Source organism: Uloborus diversus, chromosome 8, assembly GCF_026930045.1.
Source record: "Uloborus diversus isolate 005 chromosome 8, Udiv.v.3.1, whole genome shotgun sequence".
Lineage (NCBI taxonomy): Eukaryota > Metazoa > Arthropoda > Arachnida > Araneae > Uloboridae > Uloborus > Uloborus diversus.
The window spans coordinates 60,529,185-60,550,082 of record NC_072738.1 but is presented as its reverse complement, the minus strand read 5'-3'; the positions used below and the strand labels follow the sequence as shown (position 1 = coordinate 60,550,082).

Below are 20,898 nucleotides of genomic sequence, written 5' to 3'. Positions count from 1 at the left end.
AAAAAAACTGTTTTGACAATATCAAAAAATAATACAAATCAAATATTAAAATTTAATCGCAAAATGTGGCGACATTGCTTTATTAATAAGTGTTACTTACGTATTAACTATAGCAGACACCAAAACTTTCGAAGAAATAATTCTAGAACTCTTTATATAACCTCACGGCAACACAGCAATTTTTTCTCACTGGAGCATAAAACTGGAATATCCTCAAGTATTTGTAAACTGACTCAGTCTGGTATTGTTGCCACTTCTAAAAAACAATAATTAGGATATCAGCTGAAATGCAGAGGTTAAAAAAAATGGTTCGGGGTTTATTTCTTAAAAAAATGAGTGTAAACTTGAAAATTCGAGAATTTGAGCAGTGTCCCTAATAATTTGGCCACCCACTGTATGACTCCGTTTAGGAGATGATGGCAAGCATTTTTCGAGTATTTTATTACAAGTAAGTAATGGCAAAATACCTCGGAAAGTAGAAAAATAGATGAGTTGGGAAATTCTCTCCAAATCATTTGATCCTCAATGTTTTTCCTAAAACCAGGAATCTTTGACAAAACTTTGCACGTGGACGTGGGAGAGGGTTATATTTTTTGCAAACAACGCTGTGTATGATCTACATGAATTCCTTGATTCCCTTAACTCCTCAGGACTTCTCTACGTGCTTTTAAAATTAAAGGCAATATCCCAATAATTTGAATGTGCAACTTTAATTTGCCTAATCTATGCAATGGAAGTGAACACCAATTAAAATCACTACGGAATAATATGATTTAGGGCTTACAGCTACAGCTGCAGTTCAGTTGACTCATTTTCATTGCAACCCCATGGTCCCTGCATATTTCCTTTTCCAATTTAAGTGATTACAATTTCCAATGAGTTTCTTATGCCATAACAGTGAAGTTCAAACGTACAACTACGTCGTACAACGGTACATACGGGAAGATTGTATTGTTCAGTGAGAATTATATGTTGGTCTCTTTTGATAAGGAATAGAGGTAAATCAATTTGTTTCAAATCCTCATAAAAATGAAAAAAAAAAAATTGATGTTTAACGTTAAGTTTTAAATTAGAAAGTACTTGCATAATACTTATTTAAGATAGATAATTTTTTAACCCGAACAAGGTCGGGGAGGTCTGCTAGTGAAGAGATATTTGAAAATCTTTACTACCAGTTATTATTTTCCAAAAAAAAGCTATATAAATTAAATGGTAACTGAATCTGGGAAATTTGTTAGTAGTAATAACAGTAAAAAAAAAAAAAAAAAAAAAGCCTTGCGGTGCCGCGAGGACAGGATTTGAAAGAAGTACTTACTAGTTAGTATAATGGTTGTGAGGGCCAAAACTTCGTTCTGCTATATAGGGAATGGTGCCATGGAAACTTCAATAGCTCTTATCGATATATAATAATAATTTCCCGAGGAGGGGGAAGAGGTAGGGTTGCAACCTTATTGTCCCCTCGGACAGTCATCCACCCATGACTAATTCGAAATGCCTCTTTTGTTTTCTAGATGTTAAAATTTGGAGGGTTCATGACCCTATATCGCCCTCTCATGGCAATGCACCTTTCTTTTATTTATAACGATTTTTCTATTTTCATAAAGAAATGTATACGTATATATTTTCTACAGGTTTTTCGATGTTATGATCTTTTGTGTGTGTGTGTGTGTCATTAGCTACACAGATAAAATGGGATAGACTGTTTTAATACCTTGTTCAGCTTTTTAATGTTCATTAGTGTTACGGAATAATGGGTTAAAAACAGTAGCAAAATATGCAGCTAGAATACGCAACTAGAATTCACCTTCTTAGAGGATATTTAGCGGGTTATTTATATTTTTGAGAAAAAGCGTTCGATGTTACATGTAGTGCGTAAGCCACCTATTTCTAAGTTTGTTTAATGCTTAATAATTCTCATGACAGTTTTCAGTATGGAGTCGTGAAGCTGTCTTGGATACTACGGCGTACGCTCTTGATGTCGGACCTAAAATACTGCAATTCTACGAAGGCTTCTTCAATGTAAAATATCCCCTACCTAAAACAGGTAAAATTACTCTTTCTTGTCATTTTTGTGAATATTGCGTATCAATTGCAGACCTCGCTGCAAGAAAGTCATAGATGTAGTATTAACCAGATACACAACGAGAAACCGGTTTCATATGCACCCAAGGCCATCAAGTAAACGGGCAAGCGTCCGAAAAGCTCATGCACGTGACATAGCGCATGCGCGCAAGGAACTTTTGCAGTAGCCATCCTCGGCACTGATCCTCATAGGCTACGCTTTTGCCCGTTTACTTCAAGATTTACCCGTTCAATAGCGACCAGTGACTGCCGCTATGGAGTTGTGTATATACTTATACTACATCTATGGGGATAGCCCACGTGTTAAAAACTTACTGGCACTGCAAAGAACCGTTGAAAAAAAACTTTTTAAAGCTGTTGTCTTTACATTTAGTATTATGTTAGAATTTGTCTCTCTGAAGTCAATTTCATTGACATGTTAATAAAATATACTGTTACCTATGTGTAGGCTTGCCAGACGTTCCGGTTTTCAGACAAAATCCCGGTGTCCCGGGTGGTTTACCTCACGTCCCGGGAAATGATAAATTTGATTATAAGTGGCCAAAAAGTCTAAAAATTGTTAACTGTGAAGGATTATTAAGGAGGATTACTTTGGCATGTGTAACCTTGACGGGTACAATTAATATCGGATTAGCTAGTGAAGATTTTTACAACAGAGTTAAAACCAAAAAAAAAAAAAAAAAACTTTCTAAAAAAGTACAGGTGAATAGTGTTCTAATTTTTCTTCCTCATGTAAACTGTTTCTTCGAACTAAGGTAACTTACAAATATCGACATGTTACACATAAAATGTTTAAATATATAGCTTCTGTATTTTATTATTGCCTTTGGTTTAGGTTCTTAATTAGTAACCATGTATTTATTAGCATTGAGGATAAACTACCACTCAAAAACCATCCAAGATTGTAGTACCCTTTAGTTTCCGCAAAGATGGGGGGTGAGGGGGGGGGGGCATTCCGGTGTCCCGGTTTAACGTTTCAGAAATCTAGCAAGCCTACCTATGTGCATATATGTTTGAAGAGTGTCTTCAACCCCCCTCCCAAAAAAAAAGAAAGAAAGAAAATGATTATAACTGATTGTTTTTAATTCTTGCAAATTTTAAAATTATTAATACATAATTGGGGTCAAATTTGTCATTTTTATTTCATCTAATAATTTTTTGACATTTTTTATTTATTTATTCATTTATTTTTTATTATCCCTTCCTGATTTTTATGAATGAAAAAGTAAGCTTAGTTACATGTTTACCTTTTGACTTCCTTTCCTTATGTTTATACAAAGATTTCAGCTTATCAACACATTTAAAAAATATTTTCCGCTATCTTTCTTTTCAGGGGAAAAAAAGCCGTTATCGTAGTTTCATGGTCTCACAGATAGAAATTCCTAAGAATTTTTTTTTTCTTTGATAGACATCGCATTTTTCTAAAACTTAACATAATTAATTATTCAAATATAAATAATACATTTGGACTATTTGATTAAGAGAAATTTTTATAAAGGATTATTTTATAAAAACACCACTCATTTCAGCAGAAAAAAACTAACATTTTCCTGATATTTGTACACAATGTTCAACACATCACAGTGTAAACAATTTTTCTTTGATTTTCCAACTTTTTATGCCGAACTCTTTGTTGAATATCAGAGTGCAATGAACTTCCAAAACTATAAATGAGTATGTAAAAACGAATTTTAAAGACAAATATTTGAAAGTTACCCGGAAAAATATTTTTTTCTTTGGCCTAAATTCCATTTTTTATTATTTTTGAGGAATACATTAAATGGACATCAGATTTTAGAGGTTTACTGCCCCAGTAACATTATTAATTACCATTTTTTGAAAATTTAAAATGCATGGAATGAATTACTATTATTATTTTATAGTGTGCTGTTTGCCTAAATAGAAACTTAAAAAATGTGATTTTGAAAAAGTCTAGGGGGAAAAAAGGAATTTCATTTTTAATCAGTTCATATATACATAGTTTCTCCAGTTCTTTTGAATAATTTACTGACTGATTTTTTCTTCTTCTTCTTCTTCCTCTTTTTTTTTAGAAAGTATATTGAGACTCTTTAAACTTTTCAAAATTTTAAAAATATTTCTTCAAATCATGTAAAATAATTATAGAGTTTAATCATAAAATTTTCTCCTATTTCCTGCTTTGGTCCAATTTAAGAAGCGTGTAGTCCATTCTAAAGTAATATATATTCCTAACTTGAACTTTTAAATCTTTATTGAAAATAATATATGTTTTTTTAAATATTTTCATATTTAGTGCAATTTACGTTTACTTTAGCTTGTTCTTTATAATATTAAGCTTATTTTTTATATTTGATTGCCGCGGACATCTTGTTTTTACACCGTAGAAGAATTCCGAAACGTTACTGATTATTTCCTTGGAACGTTTCCGTATTTCCCAGTTTTGCTTCTATTTCTCCGCAAAACCAAGCATCTTTGCCAAAACAGTTCATGAATTGCTACATGTTGTATGAATGCAGACTTTTCACTGGTGTAAAAAATATTTTTAGTCACCAGTTTAAAGATAACTGAACGTGTTTATTAAGTGTATTGACTTTCGTTGAAGTGCTTCCCCTCTAACTTGACTAAATTCCTAATGAGCACGAATTAGGCAATGGATAGCTGTAGCATTGCAAGGAGGATGCTTAGTTCTTAGTTGCGACGATTCTTTCTCAGCTTTGGCCCGTGGTTGCATTAGGGTTCTAATCAATTGCATCAAACCAACCTAATTTTTCTTCAAGGTCCCAGTGACATGACTGGCTTTAACCGGAGAGATTTCCAAATTCTTCAAAACGTTTCAAGTATAATTTCAGAAAAGTTACTGACTTTTAGAGGATAATGTTCCTGGTTTTTTTTTTTTTTTTTTTTTTTTTTTTTGCAACATACGTTACCTGCAGAAATTGGGCGCATCAGCTGCCCATTATTTTCCAGGAACGTTTCTGAATTGTTTTTACAGTGTAGGGCGTCCGATACAGGTGGTCTTCCCCTACAGCTTGTCATCGTTTAATCTGAAGAATCTCTATTTTCGCAAATGTTAGTACTGGATATATCCTTCCAGTTGCAAAAATAGTCAAAATAAGATACCGAGTTAAAATATTAAGAGTTTGAAGCGGGAAAACCATTTAGTAAAAAATATGAGATGTAACTTTTTTATGTAGCCCTCATCTCCCTTACATTAGATTTAGGGAAATTTCAGGCATGAAAAAACAATTTCAACACCAAAAACTTTATATTAGTAAGATTAACTTTATATTAGTAAGTTTAACTTTATATTAGTACACTTTATATTTATCATCGAGATATGAAACGCAGCGTTTATGACTAATACCACTTTATACTCGTGATTATCTTCATGCTTAAAGCGAAATATTGCAGCGAAAAAGGATATAAAATTGTATGCTTGCATAGAGTTTTTTTTTTTTTTTCAAATTGTGTAAACGTTTATTGCTGGTTTTTATGTAGCATAGCATAATATTTGCATTTATTTTTAATAGCAATGGAAAGGATAAGTTTCTTTCTTTTTTTTTTACTTCGTCAATATGTCATTCTTTTAAAAGGGCAATAAGTTTCAATCTCGACTTCTGCACGTTCTCTAGTCTTCGCATTAGATTTTTAAGCTTGAATATCTTCTAGAATTTTGGTCGGAAATACTTAAAACTTTTTGTGTTGAAATCATTTTTCATTGGCACTCCAGAACTTGAAAATGTACGAATTCACTATTATTACGTGATTATATATACAGGGTGTTCCGTTTTTACCTGCAAGACCTTTAATTTCGCAACCGTTAGTCTTAGATGCATACTTCCAATTTCAAAAATGTTCAATATCAGTTGCAGAGTTAAGATACTGAAAGCTTGAAGCGAAAATAAAAATGAGTCAAAAAATACAAAATTTAAACTTTTTATACGGGCCCCAGGGTCCCCTATCTTATATTTAGGGAAATAATCTTCATTGAAAAATAATTCCAACACAAGAAGTTTGAAATCAGTAGGATCAATTTTCACCGAGATATGAAACGCAGCGTTCTGTGACTTACACCACTTTACACTCGGCGTCAATAAAACCTTTTGGGGGAAAATATAACGGTTAACAAGTGGTTAAAACTATGTGTGTGCATAGAGTGTAGGTTTTCAAATTGTTCGAGGTTTTGCAGTGAGTTTTTGCGTTTTCATGGCATGACATTGCATTTATTTTTGAATAGCAATGAAAAATATAAATGCTTGGTTTTTCTTACTTTGACGACCTGTCATTCTTCTGAAAGGGCGATAAGCTCCAATCTTATCTTCTGTATGGTCCCTTAAAACTTTGAACTGGAATTTCTTCTTGAGTTTTGGTCGCACAGATTTTAAGTTTTTTGTGTCAGTAATGATTTTCAATGGAGATTACTTCTCTAAATATTAGTTAGGGGACGTAGAGCCCGGATAAAAAGTTAAACTTCATATTTTTATATTAATTTTTATATTTGCTTCAAACTTTCAATATCTTAACTCTAAATCTGATTTTTAACATTTTCGCTGCTGGAAGTATACATCTAGGACTAGCGGTTGCGAAAATAAAGGTCTTATATATACAGGAACAGGTATAATATATACAGGAACACCCTGTATATATTATGGTTTTAGGACACCTGATACTTCTATGTAGAATGACGCGAATAAACCACTGACTGTTCATTATATTCTCACTTAACCTGTGAAAGGCGACATCTGTTTTGAAATTAATATCCAAATTATTTCAGACATGGTTGCTATCCCTGACTTCAGCGCCGGAGCAATGGAAAATTGGGGCCTCATAACTTACAGGGAGACAGCTCTTCTCTATGATAAGCGTTACTCCTCCGCCAGCAATAAACAGAGAGTGGCAACAGTTATCTCGCACGAGCTGGCTCACCAGGCGAGTATGCAAACACAATAACTGTACCCGTAACTCATTTCTACTCACGCGAATAAGATTGTGCCGAGAGATATTTGTGGTGGTTATCTAATTTTATGATCCTGAAGACATTTATTGCTGCTTTTAACCTTCTTTTTTTTTTCGAATTTTGGAAATAAAACTGAGTTCCGGTGTGAATTTTAGCTTTAGATAAACACATAAAATGTTTGCATGCTTACAAATAAAAATTTGAAGTTAATGAGTATCAGTTCTGTTATGGCTGCGAGCGATTGTGAAAAATTGGGATATTTTTTTGGGGGGTGGGGCAGAAAGAATTTCAAAACAAATGAAATGTTCAGTCGCCAATTAGAAGCTATGTTGGAACCAGTTGAAAAGCTTAGATGGATTACGAGATTTACTAATTACCTCATTGAAGTAGGAAGTAATTCTTTCCTCCCCTTCGCAAATTTTGGTGAGATGCCAGATGTCACTAAATTTTACTATAACTAATAGGCTCCTGAAAATTTAAATAATTTTACAGAACTGTTAAAAATTAGTAAATACTTGCGATTTTTTTTTTTTTTTTTTTTTTGAACTCTGCTTAAAATTGCACCAAATCAAGACAGATGAACGAGAATTGCTCCAATTTCTTGGACTCAATTAGAGCTAATAGTCCAAGCTCAACCTTTCCTTAAGTGGGAGGAAACTTGAAAGAGGACTTCTGTAGCGAGCTCCTTTTTTTTCGTTTGCGAATAAAACCATAGAAGCACTTGAAAATCCTGTAGTCAATATCCGCTCGAAGCAAGGTTTTCAAAGCAGGGGTTCGAACCCAGAACCTTTCAATTTCGAGCTGCGTTCGTTACCGTAAGACAATGATTAGAAATTAAATATCACTTCAAAAAAAAAAAAAAAAAAAAGAGGAAAAATGTAGCAGACAAAATATTCATTAACTATTCAATTCATATAGATAGTAATAGGTTAATGTTTATTTTAATTAATTAAGGCTGAATTAACTAACACAAACGGATTAATTCACATCAATAAGAAATTTAATGTTGAAACGTTAACTAAGATTAGTAAACAGGTTAATTATTTCAAAGAACGAATAAATCATGTTACATTGTTAGAAAAAAGAAACAATTATTGATTTTTAATTATTTTTTCCTGCATCATTTAAAGTCCTCAATTCTAAGTAAGCAACATTTAAATAATCCTTTTTCACTCATTTGAGGAGAACAAAGTTAATTATCCTTCGTTTGGATCTGCTTTTTATTTTTCCGGTATAAGAATCAATTATGTATTAAAACTAGCTGCTTCGCCCGGTTTTGCTCGGTCTACACCGAAAATAAAAATCTCAATTAAAGCGTATTCAACAATCAGGTTTGAACAAAAAAAAGAAGAAAAATCAGTCAAATTTTGCGGCAGATTGCGGAAAATAACCAAAAAAAATAAACATTTTAAATCCTCCGATTACAGGAAAAGCCTTTAAAACAAAAGCCAGAATTTTATTTGTTCATATTCGAGCAAAAAAAGGAGGGGGGGGGGCAACAGGTCTTTCACCTTAATGATTTTCTTCACGCTATAAATTTTAATAAAAGCTTTGTTACAGAAAGTTGAGATGAAGCACTGAATAATAATTTGAATGGAGGAAGGTCTTCGACAAATAGGGATTTTATGTCGAAATTTAAGTGTCCTAATTAATAATTTTTAATTGATATCTCTACTAATTATTATCGGAGGATTATGTTAATTAGCCAAACATAAAGGCGGAAAATTACGAATCCATCGATACCTGGTTCGATGGTCAGTTTACTGGCGTTCGGGAGAAGTAACTCGGACATAGATACATAGGTACATACATAGATACGCTCAGTTTTTAATTATATAAGATACTCTAGTTCTAAATCTTAAAACGTCTTATCAAATAAAATGTTTAAGGTTCATGTTCACTTTTCTTTAAAATGTATCGAGAGGAAGTTCAGACTTTTTTATCGTGAAATTTGTTATAGTATAATATTGAATATTTATCACAGAATTTTTAAGATTTATTCGATACATCATGTTTTACAAAAATAAATGTGAGTTGAAGAGGCAAGATTTCAATAGTAAAAAGTTAATTTGAAAAATTTTTCGCTAAGAAAGAAATTAGTTTGTTAAAGTGCCTTACGCAGATCAAAATTATTGCCTGTGAATTAGTTATTGTTTCTGAGAAAAAGGTACCTAAAAATGGAAAATTCCTCATGACGAAGATTCAGTGGCCTTTTGTTCTGGAGCCCCTCATGTATACACTGTAAAAACGATTCAGAAACGTTCCTGGAAAATAATGGGCAGCTGATGTGCCCAATTTCTACCAGTAACGTATCTTGCAAACTCCAGGAACGTTTTCCGCTAAAATACAGTAACCTTCCTAATACTATCCTGGAATCTTCCTGAACAATTCAGAAATCGTCCCGTTAATAGCCAGACGCATCTTTGGAAAATTAAACTTAGGAAAGTATAGTACAATAGCAAGCAAGTTCCAAGAGCATTACTGCAAACACGGCCAAAGCTAAGCCAGAATTGCAAATAAGTAACGGTAATTTTACTCACCTGCAATTGCAATTCTTGCAAAGCTACGTAGTCCATTCTTATTTGCTCCCTTTGGGAACTTATTTAGCATGGACGGGCCGTAGTTGAACTGAAGACGACTCTCTTTATAAATACGCTCAGTTAATATTTAAACTGGGAGCTAAAAATATTTTTCACAACAGTGAAAAGTCTGCATTCGAGCAACTTGTAGCAATTCCGGAAACTTTTTGACTAGGATACTTGATTTTTCCAGGAAGTGGATAAAAACCATTAAATTCCCGAAACGTAACACGAAAATACCCAGTAACGTTTCGGAATTTTTTTACAGTGTAAATAACGCGCAATACTTCTCTTTCTCCCCCCCCCCGTACTGAGCATTGATGTATCTACCTGTAGAGTCGTTTCGACTAAGGCCACTATATTAGAGAAGCTGAATTATCCGACATTTTGGTCCCAACTCAAGAGAACTCATGATACCACTAGTAAGGGTGTCAAAAACGAGTTTAAGATAGCTGGTGTCTAAATTTCAGACGTTGGGGAAGTTCGCCCAAAGCGGGTGAGCTAACTTTCGTACTAAAAAAAAGAAAAGAAAAAAAAAAGATTTGTTTTACATTAGGCTTTTTTTTTTTTTTTTTTTTGGAGTTCATAATTTTCTGTTGTTATCATATCTAAATTCAAGCTAATAGTACTTCTTTAATTATAAAAACCAAGAAAAGCGCAAACTTTCCGAAAACCCAAGATGACCGTGGGATAGGCCCGAAGCGGGTATAGGATCTGGGCAAAGCGGGTAGTCAAACTAATTACTAATTAAAAAAAATCAGCAAAATAAAACTAACTTGGACGGTAACGTAGCTCGCAGCTTCGATAGACAATGCTATCCAAAACAGTGAACCCATGTTCAATTGTAGGAACATCAGTTTTCCTGCAGCTGCTTCAGGCTCAATACTATTATTCTAAAGTGGGTAGGCCTTTGTATTTGTGTCAGTTAGTCTTCGCTACATGTAATCGGCATCTTAAGAAGCCAGATTCGTTTTCTATCGTATTTACTGACTACTTACGAAACAAACTGAACTGATAAGTTTTTAGCTTATTTACACAAATAAAGGCCTACCCCCTTTGCCCAAGGACATGAAGGCATTTCATCCAACTAGAACCTGAAATCTAAGTCGCGAAAAGCAAAGCAACTTCTTAAATAATATTCATAAATGTTAAAAAAATAATGCCTCCAAAGTGGTTCTGGTTTCAATTTACTAGCACACGGTTCCCTTAAATATGAAATTTGTTTCGCGTTTGTGAACTATATACCATATTTATCTCTAACCCGATCGTGTTTGATAACATCGAGTTCAGTCTACCAGTAGCGGAACCTGAAAGAACCATCTACCCATCCAGGAAGTAATTACTCGTTGCTTTATTGGTAGATAGAATTCGATTGAATCGAACACGATCGATTGTGTTAGAGATAAATATGCCTCTTAGAGGCAAGACGCTAGTTAGTTGGGCCAATCCTAACCCGTCATCATTGTTTCGCAGATCTTAATCGCAGCAGTGCGACGCTGTCGGTTAGGTTTGCCCCAGCTATACTGTCCACCTCTGGCAAGTTGAGCTCCGCTGCCCGACCGATTCAACGATTCCATTAGTTGAAATAAGGGTGAGGAAAAACGGCCTAAGAACTTGCGGATTTTGTTGGCAGTGTATTGCCCATTTGGCGAACACTATTACTATTCAGGTAAGAAGTAACAAGTGGTACAGGATTTTCTCTCCAATAAAATTGTTGCAATGGTACCCAACTCTGCGCTTGACATTTCCTCTTCTTACTGATTGCTCTCCCTTGAAAGAAACAGACTTGTTCGAGGCCATAGCTCAACTTGTTTGAGATGGGTAGTAGATATACAGGTTGTGCGTAAGCAAATTAGTGATTCGCGTATTTTCTCTTCCAGTGGTTCGGCAATCTGGTGACTCCGAAGTGGTGGGACGACTTGTGGCTCAACGAGGGGTTCGCCAGTTACGTGGAGTACCTGGGGGTGGCTGCCGTGCACTCCGATTGGATGATGGACGAGCAGTTCGTCCTGGACGACCTCCAGGATGTGATGGAGCTGGACTGCCTCAAGACGTCGCACCCGATCTCGCTGCCCGTCAGGCACCCTGACGAGATCAACGAGATCTTCGACAGAATTTCCTATGGAAAGGCAAGTCTACCTGATCGATTCTCGCCAGATTCATTCCATCTATCATTTTCTGGTACTGGGCCATTCCACGGAGAAATGAACGTGGACCAGACATGGAAAAATTAAAGAGTAACGAACAAAACTTCGTTGCTTTAGAAACAGGGCCAAATCGAGCCCCTTGTTCAGTTCGGTCACCGGGATCCCTTTCTCCGATAAAACTTATAAAATGTACTTTATTCTCATATCTAGCCAGAGCCCTACTTTCCGACTAGGCTAACGTGGACTCTCGACGGCCCTGTTAAGAAATCGCAAACTTATGTCTGATTTTTTAGCAAAAAAAAAAATCATTGCCCTTTTTATTAATACTTTTTGATGAGATACAATAAACTGTCATATGTGGGACAAAATGGCGGCCTTTTCGTGGTACAGTGAAACCTGTGTAAGTTGACCACTTGCGGTTCAGCACTTTGGCGGTCAACTTAGACAGGTGGTCAACTTATAAAGGGCGGTAATGTTTTTTTTTTTTTTTTGTCATTTCTTGCATCATGTATTCATTTTTTGAATAGTTCACCCTTACTCTTTCTGTTAAACTCACTTTCAGTGTTTAACATTATTGAAAGTGAAAAAACAATAATTAAAAATACCTATTAGTATTTTTAGTAATAAACAAAAAATAATTTAGTTATTTTTTCCTTGTTTTTAACTATTAGACACTGTAGGTTTAGAAATTCCGTATATGCCAGCTAATTTCCTCTGGATTTTTCCATTTTCAATTAATTTTAATATTTCATACTTTTTATTAATCTCAAGTTCAACTAACTTTCTTTTTGAAGCCTTTTTATGTATAGCATAAAGAGTAACAAGCTCGACTCTCCCAGTTCATAAAGGCAAAATTAAAGTGTCCTATCTCTTAATCCCTTGCACCAGAAACATGTAACTTTATTCATTAGCAGCCCAGATCTGTGTACCCGCAGTGCGAGGGGTCCGCGTCCTTAAAGGGGCTAATGACCCTAGAAATTGAAGATAAAATAGAAAAAAACTAGCACTAAGACTTATGCACTTTACAAATAGACACTGCTGGCCACTAGGGAGGGGCCCAACATATTTTGTTGCAGGGAGGCCCAAAATATCTAGATCCGGGCCAGCTCGTTTTGCACAATTCCTGTGTTGCCATAACATATTGCAACTGAAAGAAAAGATTTTGAACTTTCTAACTGACACCTATTTTCATTGAACAGAGAACAAAAAGCTATCTCAAATAGAACAACAAATGAAAAACAAGTTTAGAGAATAAAGAGCAGAATAAGCTTTATGCTGCTGTTTAGTTAGTAAAATGCTAGTCTGTCATCAAAGCATTAAAAACATTCTTGGAAAGCTATCAAATAATAATAATAATAATAATAATTAATAAATAATAAAATAAAATAATTTGATGAAGAAAGTTTTAAAAAATAAACCAAGTCGTCAACTTACAAAGGGTTTTTTACAATACTTCAAACCAAATTCGGCGTACATTAGCGGTCAAGATAGACAGGTGGTCAAGATAGAGAGGTGGTCAAGTTACAGAGGTTTTCCTTCATTATATGAGATAGGACAAATTCCGTTCCTGACAAAAGTGGTCAACATAGACAGGTGGTCAACTTACAAGGGTGGTCAACTTTACAGGTTTTACTGTATGACCTTATTACGTTGGGTGATTCCACTTAAATAGACGTATGAATTGTTGCACGAAACACCCTGCAAAAGCTTTATATTATAGATCCTTATATTATTATTACCTTTATATTATTTCATTATATGAACTTTATACAGAATATGAACTCTACTTCGAAACATCTGTATTATACAATTAAATTTTGAACCCATCCAACAACAGTATTGTAATAATATTTTTTAACTCGATAACAAATGTATCTTATGAGTACAACAGTTACTGAGCCAAAAAAAATAAATAATAATAATGTTTTTTTCTTCTAGAATATTTTAATTCTTAACTGCATAATACAGAACTAGAGTCTATGCTTTTCACAAAGTTCATGCAATGAAATAAGGCTCTAACGCATTTCAAGTCCTTGTAGGGTGGTTTTTTTTTTTTTTTTTTTTTTTTTTTTGCTGCAGTTAATATGTCTGTTACCTTGAAATTGCCGCAAAAAGTGATATCTGCCGCCCGCTAAGCTGAAAATGAGAAATTGATTTTTAAAGTTTTGCGCCTGCATATACCTGATACCGTTTAAATGTTATCCGTGCAGCCGGAGGAGGACATATTGAAAATCTGTAAACTTCCATATATGTATAGTGCAGGTTATATCTGGACTATTTCTTTTACATGTCTGATCTGATCTGAAGTTGCAATATGAGTTCGCATATTTAAATCTATCGCATAATTGACTAAAACATTACTTGAGGATTCAGATGATTGCCGTACTGTTGGCAAAAATTGCTTTCCTAAACTTCAACCAACCGAGCAAGCACAGTGTCTAAAAACTAATCTAGCAGGAGAAAGAGCCATTACGTAACCCAATTTGCCAGCATTCTTCTTTTTTTTTAAGCATTATTTACTTTTAAATTGTTTGCGTTTAATTTCGCCGCTATTAGTTTATATTTTCATAGAAAAATAGCGCAGGAAACAGTTTTAAATGTGTGTAATACAACTTCATTGAAAATTAGATGGATTACAGTTGTACCAACTGAATTCTGGGTGATATGTTAAGATATGATGGGAAAATTGCTTACTTAGTAAAAGTAATATTTTGTGTGATTCTTTCTTTCTAGGGCGCTTCAATTATTAGAATGATGAAATACTTTTTAGGGGAAGCAAACTTCAGAAAAGGATTGATGGTATGTGCATAGATAAAAATACTTTTTTCAAAAGTTAATACAGTTATTTATTTATTTATTTTGAATTTGATTTTCATACGTTGCCATGAATAAAATCTCTTACCTTTTATTTGCAATTTACTTTTTTACTGTTTTTGATATTTTTAATAATATAGCGTTTTGTTTTGTTTACTTATTATGAAGTATGTAATTGCAAAATCAAATTATTTTACGGATGAGATCCTCAAGAGATGCATAAAACGCAATTTTTAAGGCTCAGATCCTGTTTTCTTTTATTTATTTATTTATTTATTCTAAGTATGTAATTTCGCAAAAGGATTATTTTACAAATCTGTTCCTTATAAAAACACGCATTGTTAGACTTTAGACTAGTTTCTGTTTTTTCCTATGTTTGGTCATTAAATGTCAAATTTTCAATCAGATTCTACTGTCATTAATTGCTGATAAGAGTACTTTTTTAATAATAGCTTTCACGAAATCGCTATTATTTTAGTTTTCCATATTGTATGCACACAAACACACACACACATAGCTGTTCTGTACTGTGTCCAAAATTTAAATCTTCAAAAACTTTTAAAGATTACCATTTAAATAAGTTCATGCTCTTTTTCAGGATAAACAAAATTTCTGAAAACAAAATTAGCTAAAAACACCATTAATCATTTACAAAAATCCAAGAACTCATGTCTGTTAGTAATCCTCCTTTTTCATTTTGGAAAAACAGCACATCAAAATGCTTGAAAAAATAATATCAGCCAATTATAGAGAGTGTTGTTGGGGAAACAAAGGTACAAGATTTAAACCCATGTAGCACATTTCATTTCGTAAACACTTTTTAATGACTTTCAAAGTTGTGACAACTATTTTATGACGTTTATGAAATGTTTAAATGTTATGTGTGCTACTTCGGAAAGTGTATAAGGCGGTGATCAAAAGCTAATTATTAATTTGAGAAACTACAGATAATAAAGTTCTTCGAAAGAAAATTTCAGAAAGAAAAGCGTTAAAAACTACCGAAAGCGTGAGCAAAGAATATTTCTGAGATTTTTGTTAATTAACTAGCAATTAAAAAGTTTAAAGTTACTGCAAATAAGCGGCGTGCTAAACTTGAGCTTGCAAGCTAAGTTTTAAAAATATCATTTCAAAAGATGAATAAAAAAGTGTATACCATCGCATAAAAAAGTAAACCATCGCATGGGTAAACAAGCGGAAGAGGGCACTTCGATATTATGGAAAAACAGCCTGAGTCAAGCGAGTTAATGCTTTTGTCTTTTTGTTAAAAGTTAAACATCAATGGATATTTCAAGTAATAATTTAACAGTTTACTCGCAGTAAAATCTTTCATCATTTTCATATTTTCATGTAACTAAAACTGCATCTTTCCATTGATTTTAACAACCAAAAAGTAAAGCAATAAATGATGATTGGCGTGAAGTATAAGATAATTTGATCGCTTCTAAAAATAATACTTTCTTTTTTTAATACCAGAATTATTTGAATGCTAAGAAGTTTGACAATGCCGTTCAAGATGACCTATGGAAGCACTTGACAGACGTAAGTTAGTTTTTACATTAATACCATACTTTTAACCTGTTTTTAATTATTATTATTATTTTAACTTTTTAACATCGAGTTTTTTTTTTTTTTTTCACTCTTTTAAACTTTATCAGAAACCTTGAAGTAGGAATAAGCTTCATTTGTCATCTTTACTAATAATAAAGCTGAAAGTCTCTCTGTCCGGAGGATGTCTGGATGTCTGGATGTCTGTAGGATGTCTGTGACGCGCATAGCGTCTAAACCGTTCGGCCGATTTTCATGAAATTTGGCACAAAGTTAGTACGTAGCATGGGGGTGTGCACCTCGAAGCGATTTTTTGAAAATTCGATGTGGTTCTTTTTCTATTCCAATTTTAAGAAAAAAAAATATCATAAGATGGACGAGCAAATTACGAAATTATCATAACGTGGAACCGTAACATGGGCACAAGCCAATTGGCGAGATACGAAATTATCATAACGTGGAACCGTAAGATGAGTACAAGCCAACTGGCGAGAAAATTCACCATACATTATTCGTAAATATACAGGCGAACCAAAAGACCTTTTGATTTTTCTATTACGAGCAAAGCCGTGCGGGTATCACTGGTAGTTTTCATAAATTAAAAAGTTACGGAGAGCAATGAATGCCAAACACTTAAGCAAAACCAAGTTTTATTATTCTACTCACACGGAAGAAAATTCCAAACGTCGCGGATTATTTTTGGGAAACAATCCGGGATTTAACGGATTTTTACCAGTTTACATCTATAACTTCACCCAAAAGCTGTCGTTTGAAATGATTTAAAAATGTATAAAAACATGATTTTTTTCTTTTATAAGAAACGTGGAATATTTCGACAACTTTTTTTTTTTTGTCTCTTCCACTTGGTTAATCGCCGACGTATTTGATGTAACACAAACGATTGCCAGAATCAACAAAAATAACCCGCTTTAACCTTAGTGAATAACAGTAATGTGTTATCGTATTTATTCGTTTTTTTTTCTCTTTTCTATTCTTTCGAAATTAAATTATACAGCAAACTGTTTTAAACCTACATTTTACCAAAAAGGAAAAATGAGGAACGGAATATTTTATCTCTTTCCGTAGTTCCTTAAATCACCGCACGATGGCGTATTCAAGTTGTAGAATGGCGAATCGCTTTTTAAAAAAGTTCATTAAATGCAGCCTATATTTTGTCACTCTTTAATTGGTTCGGAAAGGGTTTGAATAAGATGCTCATCACTATATCTACGGCGAAAGTTTCTCAGAAGAACATTGCCGATTGTTATCCGCGGAGTTTCTAAACCATGCAAAGTTCGCAGCTCTGCAATACTACTACGCACGCAGAAAAACGTGTTTTACAGAGTTGCAATATGCACGGGCGCTCGACTTATGTAGCCGATGTTTAGCCATTTTTTATGATATTATGTAATAATATTATTATTATGTTATTTATGTTTGAAATGTATACAAGAAATACTACTAATATTAAAAAAAATTTGCTAATTTTACTTACACAGTTATAAAACATTTTTATCTCTTATGCAAATAAGGGACATTTTTGTGCCTACTTTTTGTTGGAGAAAAATATATTGGCAATAATTCCATTTCAACTTCTAAAAGAGGTGTGATTAAAATAAGGTAAATAAAAGTTTAAGCAAGAGTTCATAAAAGTTTAAGCAAGAGTTCATACGTTTTGTATTGAGCGTAATTTATGTTCCAAACAGCTGTTTATTTTTTAGGAAAAATGTGAAAACAGAAAACAGGATTTATAAATTATAGTACTTATTTATTTATTTTGGATTTTATAATAACATTACTGTAATAGATACATTAGCGAAGTACACTTTACAAATTAGACGGTTTCTTTACTGAGGGACGAAATGTTGTTCGAGAAAAGTCGTCCCAAATCATTTCTCATATCCCTGTATAGACCCTGGCAAGATTTCTCGTACTATGACTGCAACACCTCTTCGGTGTTTTAACGGTGTCTGTCCTTCGGTGTCATCCCCTTCGATGTATTGAAGTTTAAGCCTCAATCAGGTAAAGATTGCCCCTGAAGAATCTTAAAAGTTTTGCAAAACTTTTTGCGATTATGTAGAGGAGTTTGGGTCAAAATTAGGACCGTGAGGGGGGGGTGCAGGGGGGGTCAATGCCCTCCGCTCTTGATTTTGAAAAATTAATAGCTTTGTAAATAAGTGGGAGTGGCTTTTGTTGTTTTCCGATGAATTTGCATTGAATATGCACAAGTTGGCCCCTGCTTGAGAAAATTTGAAATGACGGGGCTGTAAAAAATTGTTAAAATAACTTACATTTTCCAAAGTAAACAAACTGTAAATTAATTTTGGAAATTACAGTTCATAAAAAAGAGAGCAATATTGTTTATAAAAATCGCGAAAAACAGATGAAACAAAGAAATTCTTCAAATCAACGTTTATAATTGGAAAAACTGATGAATAAAACTTTAGTACACTTTATGCTCTGCATTCAAGATTTAAAATTAGAACATTTGACAGTAAAAGTGAATTTAAAAAACTACAAAAATTATGCACTCTGTTATCTTAAACACTCTGTTTGAGAAAAAAGGGTAGGGGAAGGTCGGGTAGTATCGGACACCTAAGCCGTTTCAATCATAACACTTTTTGTTTTATTTGTAAAGAATTAGTTTTTACACTTAATTATGCTGTACTAAGTTACCTAACATAAATTGTAAACTTTGGTTAAAAAAACACGGAGTTGTATTTTTGAACAAATTTTTGTCAAACTCTATTTTTAGCTAATTTTAAATTTTGGAGTGTTGTATCGAACAAAACATTAAAATGTTGAAATAGAAACAAATAGTACAGAAATAACATTTTAATATGCAAAAAAAATGAAACGAACAAAGTAGTTGGTTACTTAGAATAGTATACAAGTCTAAAAATGAAAATAAGTAATAATTTTTTATCAAAGTTGAAAAATATAGCCTATTGTCATTTTATTAAGTCCGACTTTTTCAATGGCTTCTTTCATATTTGTTTCTATCTCACCCCATTTAAGTCGTGATTTTTCCATTTCAACCTGTTGGACAAAGAAAATTACCGACAGTATTTTATTTTGGTGCCAGCAACTTTGTCCGATACAACACGACTGTAAAGCTACAGTTGTTTAACCACTACTAGGTTATTACTTAAGCTAGACACTTTTATAGCTCATAATACTTAGATCAACATACTATCAGTCTAAAGGTATAACAGTGAAACAATATAACTTACTCTATGTGTAAATATATGCCTCAGCAGATTCTCTCGAGAAACAAACAACTAGCTTTGCACACCAGAACGAACGGTTGATTTGAACCAATATGGCGTCTGTGGCTTTCTTCCTTTATACGGTACACTATGTTGACCCAGTACGTGCTGCCCCTGGCGGTGGAATTAAGAAGCAGCCCTTGTCCGATACTACCCGCTGTCCGATACTAAACGACCTTCCCCTACAGAAGTTCAATTATAACTATACTGGGCAAACAACTTCCAACTACACTGTAAAAAAATTCGAAACGTTGCTGAATATTTCTGTGAAACGTTTTGGGATTTGCCAGGTTTTCATCTATTTCTCCGTAAAATCATTTTTCTTTGCAAAAAATTTTGTTGAAGTGCTAGATTTTTCACTGTTGTGAAAAATATTTTTAGCTGCCAGTTTGAAGATCGACCTGCGTGTTTATTAAGTGTATCTGCTTTCTCGGTGCAGTGCATCTGCTTTTTCTAACTGCAGCCCGACCAAATTGACTAATCTCCCAATGAGAGCGAATAAATCATTAGATAACTGCAACTTAGGTTAAGGCCGCTAGATAAGGGGAGCTGACTTATCCGACATTTTGGTTCCAAATATACCGGGGGACAAAATAGGTATTTGTACAAAAGCCACGTTGCAGAAACTTGGTGTCCAAGCTTAAGATGTGTTGCTGATTGATGTTTGATTATTGTATTCTGTAAACGGGGGGAAGAAGATTTAATTGAAACAAATTAAAAACAAATAAGGTGTGAATATGAGGTTCATTACAATAAACATTTCCCGATACACTTTTGTTGAATTAGTAAACTAAGTTAACTTTCTAGATTTACCTACTCAACTTATCATCAATTTTTGAACGACATAGCAATCAGCGAATAGTATAACGTATTTATAAATACTAGAAACAGGGTTCGATCCAAAGCTGTTTTGGAACCAAAATGTCGGATAAGTCGACCTGTCCTTTTCAAGGGGTTCTAGCCTAGGTAAGGTGAGATGCTTGGTTTTTACTTGCGATGCTATCATAGCTTTGGCTCTTGTTGCATTAATGCTTCTGGTGCTTTCTTGGTTAATCAAGAAGGTTCTAATCGATTACATTAAACCTACCAAATTTTTCTTGAAGCATCCCGAGAAATGACTGACTTTAAACGGGGGGATTTCTCAATTCTTCAGAAAGTTTTAAGAATAGTTTCAGAAAGGTTACTGACATTGAGCGGAAAACGTTCCTGCTTTTTGCAAGATATGTTACTGGCAGAAATTAGGCACATCACTTGCCCATTATTTTCCAGGAACGTTTCTGAATTATTTTTACAGTGCATGAAAGCTACCAGAGAACCAAGAGCTTCCAGAAACTTCCTTCAACGACGCAATTATTATCTAAATCACCAATAATGTGTAAGTAATGCTCATCAGGGTTCGTACGGGTCATGGAAATCCTGGAAAGTCATGGGAAAAAAATAACAGAATTTCAGACCTGGAAAAGTCATGGAAAATTGAAATTTTCATTGAAAGTCATGGAAATTTATTTCAAGTCATGGAAAATGTC

At 33.7% G+C, this 20,898-nt stretch overlaps 1 protein-coding gene across 1 annotated transcript in view; it reads left to right on the top strand.

Moving 5' to 3' along the window:
* LOC129228058 (aminopeptidase Ey-like) overlaps positions 1 to 20,898 on the top strand; it is a 164,083-nt gene that overhangs the window by 96,720 nt on the left and 46,465 nt on the right. The window contains exons 6-10 of the mRNA XM_054862693.1: positions 1,924 to 2,044; positions 6,836 to 6,990; positions 11,478 to 11,726; positions 14,478 to 14,543; positions 16,032 to 16,097. Coding sequence (XP_054718668.1) covers positions 1,924 to 2,044; positions 6,836 to 6,990; positions 11,478 to 11,726; positions 14,478 to 14,543; positions 16,032 to 16,097 — 657 coding nt within the window. The remainder of the gene's footprint in view (positions 1 to 1,923; positions 2,045 to 6,835; positions 6,991 to 11,477; positions 11,727 to 14,477; positions 14,544 to 16,031; positions 16,098 to 20,898) is intronic.